Source organism: Sphaeroforma arctica, assembly GCF_001186125.1.
Source record: "Sphaeroforma arctica JP610 unplaced genomic scaffold supercont1.1324, whole genome shotgun sequence".
Lineage (NCBI taxonomy): Eukaryota > Ichthyosporea > Ichthyophonida > Sphaeroforma > Sphaeroforma arctica.
Genome location: NW_014039234.1, coordinates 11,409 through 17,311, shown reverse-complemented (window position 1 = coordinate 17,311; position 5,903 = coordinate 11,409). Strand labels below are relative to the sequence as shown.

Below are 5,903 nucleotides of genomic sequence, written 5' to 3'. Positions count from 1 at the left end.
TACGCATGAACATACACACAACCACACACACATACACACACACACGCACAAATATATAGATATATAAATTATCATATAGTGGCCGAGTAGTAAGTGGACAACAAGCGAGGTCACACTGTATAGACAATTGTGTCGCCCTACTTATGAAATGTTGTTGAAGACACATGTGTACATCTTCGGAAATCCCGAATACATATATTTATGCGCATATGGTGCCATTTCTTGCTGATCATCCGAATATTCTATTTTGCTGTACACCTGAATACGTTGCAGTATTGCGTTGTGTATGTCACACTCTACTAATGAGCCTGTACAATTCTTCCTTATACGCAAATAACGTATTCAGATACCTGTCCATGTTCCAAGCCGTGGACATCACCGGAAACTTCTACTACTGTCCCACGTACGATCTCACCAATACGTTGCAGTACAATACCGTCATGTACACTAAGTCCCAGGTAGACAGACAGTGTACTGCTTCTTATTCTGTCGTAGTTGCATCTGTCAATACATATGTGCACGGTGCTCGTATATCTGGTTGCGCTGTCACGTTGTGATGTGTAGAGTGTTTTGTCGTGTTGTCCACGGGTTCATTCGAATGTCGCCGTTTGTACATTGTGTGGTGCCCGTGTGTCATTTGCCGCGTATGCGTCGGTTGTCGTTTCTCGTCGTGTTCGAATGGATTCTCCGAATGCATGACTCATCGAATGAGCCATGCGTCGCACTTCAACCTGTTCACGTGATGCTCTCAGACTAATAATGCACTTCGACCTTTTCACTTGATCTCAGACTGATAATGCGCACCGATTGATGTAGCCTGGTGGCCCTATATCACAGCCATTCAAAGTGGCTTAGCGATATGTGCTGTCATGCGCTGGCTTATATCTTTAATATCTGTTCTCCAAACTAACAGCACAACACAAAGAGAGCCAAGCGGAAACCATCCAATAATGGCTTGAGCACCAGTGATAAGCGGGCCTGTTCTAAAGATAGCAGCCAATCAAAAGCCCCAAAACCATCCACTGCGGCTGAGGCTGGGCAAGGCCTGAGACAACCATCGTCGGACCAGCTGGGCGACGACCAACACACATACACCGGTAAGGACAGCAGAAGTAGACTGTGTGAGTATCTGTAGTGCACACAGGTTGCATTGAATGTGTAGCACTTAAGCGTTACAAATTGGCCCACGGGTGGGTGTGTCCTAAGGTGTGTAGGTGAACTGGTGTAACAGAAACATTGCTAGTCTATTATTTTTATTGAGGTTGTGAAGTAGATGATCGTTGTGGTGCATCTCGTATAGGCAGGGTTCTCTTGCGCAGTAAACCTAGTTTTTTTGCACGGATGATTCCATCTCTATGTATTGTGTGGCTGCACATATCTAAATTATCCTTCGATATCATACTGGCAGAATGCATGTATGTGTGTAAGTGTTATTGGTTGTATAGACATAGAGTCTGGTGGCTGAGTCGGTTTCTTCTTGTGGTCTCGGCTACAGGTATTTCTCGCAGCTGTGATCTTTCTGCTGAGACATGCGTATAGCAACAGCGACACTTGCACTACCACACAAGTACACTGTGACTCAACTGACCTGACATATCACCATGTGGCTAAATCCTTATACCCTGGTCCACCAAGAAACTTGCTTGAACTCGTAATGCACTAATATACTCATACTAGCTCTAAATGCAGCAATAAGCCTAACTAAACTCTTAGTGCACCAATGGATCGTGTTAGCGGTGGATACGCTCGCAATAGTCGGCGGTTTTAACTGCGTGCCAATCAAATGCTATACAATTTGAATTTTGAACGTGTGCTGAAAAATGGTGTTCAAATCACGCCACTGACAATCCATACACAGACGACGACAGGGGGAACTCAGTCACTCAGAGCAAAGCAACCGCCGAAACACGACGCCGAGCTTCGGAATCACAGAGCACATCACAGTTCGGTACAACGCCAACCAACGATGGCACGACGGGTAAGCATGTGTCTAGTATATGGCAATAGCCTCAATTGTGAGTACATGTATATAATATATATGAGATTGTAGGCAAGTATTCGTACAGTTATATGCAAATAGCGGCACCTATGGATATGTGCGTATTTGATATCCCCCATATGACCGTGGCCCTGTTTGCCTCCCAAGCACCATTTGACTGCATCTCCACCCCACAAAACTACTGTACTACGCGGTATCAATAAACAGCAGTGAATGGACGCGTGTACTTCAGCGGTAGGTGTCAAAAGGGCGGGATGTCCAAAGATCTAGCCTGCTACAACAATTAACGGCTCATATGTGTACACCTATCCACAGAATCCCCTACACACACGCGCCTAAGACACTCTCCTCCACCGCCTGTGACGCCACGTAAGGGACGGCGTAGGTTTCGCACATGTCTGAGCCACGACCCTGCCAGCGGGTCTTTCTCGCCAATAACTGGGTCGAAGATGCTGGCATTTGGTAGGTATAGTAAAGTATTCTTGTGTTGTGTTTGCTTTGTAGTAGAGGTGCAGTGGTGTGGATGTCATGGGTTTGGATACTAGAATGCGGACTGATTTTTTTACTAAGCTGGCTGTGTTGTACCTTCATTACCACAGATGCACAATCACTTCGTGCCGGAGACCTATCTCGCCTACAGGTACTTTAGATATACGCACACTAGTTCCGACTTACAACGGTATATATATATATATATATGGACAGTTGGTCTACGCCATGTGCGATGTAGGTGGATGGCGGAGATCAGAATTAGAGGGTACCTTTATCGAGCTGGTTTTGTTTCTGTGTTCACTTTGCATTGCAGGGGCTCTACCTACATTGTATTGCAGTGTTTGATCTTAAGCCGAGGTTCTCTTAGTTTGGTTCACTAGCCTTGGGAATATCGATGTGTAGGAGTTGGTATCGGTATATAGTGAGGTGCCCTTCGTATTCACCAGTATGCACTTATCAATTCGGGCTACACCGATAAAAAACCCCCTAGTTTAGAGAACATGAATGTACTTATTTAAATCACTATGTTCTGTCACAGCTGCAGCTTCGCAACCAAAAGTAAAACGAAGTATAACTAGGAAAACAACACTGTTTGTGAGATTTAATCCGACGTCACGGACTATCAAAGATCAGTTTACAATAGTCTATCATTTGTGACTCACAGATACAGACTTCCATCTGCAGAACGACTTGTACGACGAGCATAAACCGTGATTTATGACACAAAAACCTAGTTTACAAATGCTTTATTTTGCTTCCGCCGTTCGCCTATGTAGTCGAACGCCACACCGGCTGAGCCTCAACCCAAGGCAGAACCCGACACCACCAGCAAGAGTGATGATGATGGGTTTGTGTTTGTCGATGTTAGTCCTAGCGGGCATCTCATTAGCACCATGAACGGTAGAGACCGCCGGTTCATAGGCACAGAAAGGAATAGGATGCGATCCGAGAGTCCTAGCATAGTCATAGACTCAGATGTTGGCATGCGCAGCCGTCTGAGTGATGCTATGGGTGTCAGGCGGTCCAGACTGGAGTGTTTGAGGACAGTCTCTACACCTGTGTGCGAGTTTGTGGACCAGGAAAGGACAGGTATGGGAAGAGTACCAGTGTGAAGCTATGTTGCTTCTTCTGTGGTAGTGTATCCGTTGAATATGTAATGTGAAATGTACAGAAACTAATATACATGAGATGTATCGAAATTTCCCTGTCGGTTCAAGCATCTACATATACAACCATTGATTGTGTGATTGTGCGTGGGCGGGCATGCGAACAGATGTCAATGTTCGATTACATCACTTTCAGTTGCCAATACACCCATGTGTACGTTTAAAAACAATTATCAGTACCAAATTACACCACTTTAAAAGTAATTATCGGTCGTATGGCGATGGAAGATATCATCGGCAATGGCACATACGCAGTGTAACTTTCGTGCGCGATATATTTGAGTAACACATTTTATTCCTTTGGCTTGGATTTCCGAAATTCGGCATACCTCCATGGATAATCATCTTAAGCCAAGACACGCCTCTATCTACAAGCACTCAGCAAAGTGTAGCTTGTTCATTTCAGCAAACCTCGTGAATAACCGCTTCCAGCCAAGACACGCCTCAATCTACACCCCCAAATACGAGCGGTTTTTATAATGCTGGCAATAGAACTAAAACAGTCTTCGGTCCATTAGTAACTAAGAAATGGTTCTCCTATTTGCAGGCGAGCCAGACATTGACGACGGTAATATCAAACGCACAGTCACTCTGCCCCATACCGGTACCGCCAAGGCTGTGCCCACGTTATCGACTGAAAGGTAGCGTGCTGCTTCTGATTGGATAGTATGAATAGTAGCCTCCTTTTTTTTGAGATAGTATATCAGATTCTTTCAAGTATGTGTGTGTGTGAAATACTCCCGTCTATATGGTGGATCGCTAAGCTGTAATAAGCTGTGATTGAGAACAGTGTTCAAGCTCGGTATACTTGCAATTTTTATGCTCGTGAATATGCTGATTCTGTGGTATAACTCTGTACACAACCTTGAGTTTCACATATCTATGTGTATCTGTATGGGAATACAAAGTAGATGTATATGTATATATATATGCATGTATATTCATAGATAGTTGCCGAACATAGCACAAGACTCTCGTATAGCAATATCAACCCTCACAAATATTTTATTTACAAAAAAAGAATTATTGGCTCCTCAATCACAGAACCGCAAGACTACCTACATCAGAGTCACAAGCAGCCAATGAAATCAAGCGGATGTCAAACTTCCACATGGGCAGGCGCTCGCCCATGACCTCGCCTATAGTACGCGCATCGAGTGCACCCCCCTCTAGCAGCACCCTCAGACACGTGGACACCAGTGTACGTGTACAGGCCAGCCAACCCCCCGAATACGTCAAGCGGTTGCTGGCTGTGAGCGGAAAGTTCAGTACGTGTGTGTGGGTGTGTTGGGTGTGTGGCGTGATACTTGCTTGTAGGTATGTCTGTGTAGAATGGTTGCGTGAGGATACCGTTAGGCGTTAGTTGAAGTAAGCCCTATATATACCACTCACTGATTCGAACGAGTATGTGTGTGCGCATGGATATGTGAGACATGATAGTAGTAGCTGACACGTGGACTCAAGTGCACGTGTACAAGTTGGCCAACCACCAGAGACCATGAAACACCTGGTGCCGGTCAGTTATCTTTTGCTGAGTGTGTGTTGAAGTTGATCTCGAATTTGTATGTGGTTGACTGTATTTCGAGCACATTGAAGCTTGTAGGTATGCATGCATCAGTGTACCTGGCAACAGGTATTAGGGGGGTGTTTGCTTGTATCAATGTGTACGAAAAAACACATCAGTGTGTTTGTTCGTATTTATGTCTATATTGTCAAGACACTCTTTTGAAAACAATCACATTCTTCCCTCTGATCCCTTCTATTGTATATGTACACATACAATATGGGGTAAAAACCCTAAATTCTATACAATATCGAGGAAAATCCTTCGGTCGATACATGCACGTATATATATACACATGCGATATTACTAGGTAGCAGTTTTATACTAATTTGTGTTGGACCACACATGCACAGGCTCCTTTCCTACCAATAAATATGCACATAAATGTGGTTATTGCAACAAGAAAAGTATACATGTTGGACGACAGATCTGTTGACACATACACATAGGCTCTTTTCCTGCAAGTGCATATGTACATAGTTAGGGTAATTGTAGTCATTTCCACAACCGAACAAATTGTCAAACAGAATCTGTTGACACGCGCACGTGCTCTTTTCCTGTCCATGCATATGCACAAGACCATGCTGTAAACGAAACATAGATATAAGCTAAGCTGAATATTTGTCAACACACGCACAGGTCCATTCCCTACGAATGCATATGCACATAATTATGATAATAT

General features: G+C 44.1%; 1 protein-coding gene across 1 annotated transcript in view; it reads left to right on the top strand.

Annotated features, from left to right (window-relative positions):
* Positions 1 to 356: 356 nt before the first annotated feature.
* The window catches only part of SARC_10616 (hypothetical protein), a gene marked incomplete at both ends in the record, with an annotated part of 12,387 nt that continues 6,840 nt past the window's right edge, over positions 357 to 5,903 (top strand). The window contains 8 exons of the mRNA XM_014295336.1: positions 357 to 458; positions 914 to 1,097; positions 1,859 to 1,978; positions 2,315 to 2,461; positions 2,599 to 2,639; positions 3,268 to 3,580; positions 4,205 to 4,298; positions 4,702 to 4,925. Coding sequence (XP_014150811.1) covers positions 357 to 458; positions 914 to 1,097; positions 1,859 to 1,978; positions 2,315 to 2,461; positions 2,599 to 2,639; positions 3,268 to 3,580; positions 4,205 to 4,298; positions 4,702 to 4,925 — 1,225 coding nt within the window. The remainder of the gene's footprint in view (positions 459 to 913; positions 1,098 to 1,858; positions 1,979 to 2,314; positions 2,462 to 2,598; positions 2,640 to 3,267; positions 3,581 to 4,204; positions 4,299 to 4,701; positions 4,926 to 5,903) is intronic.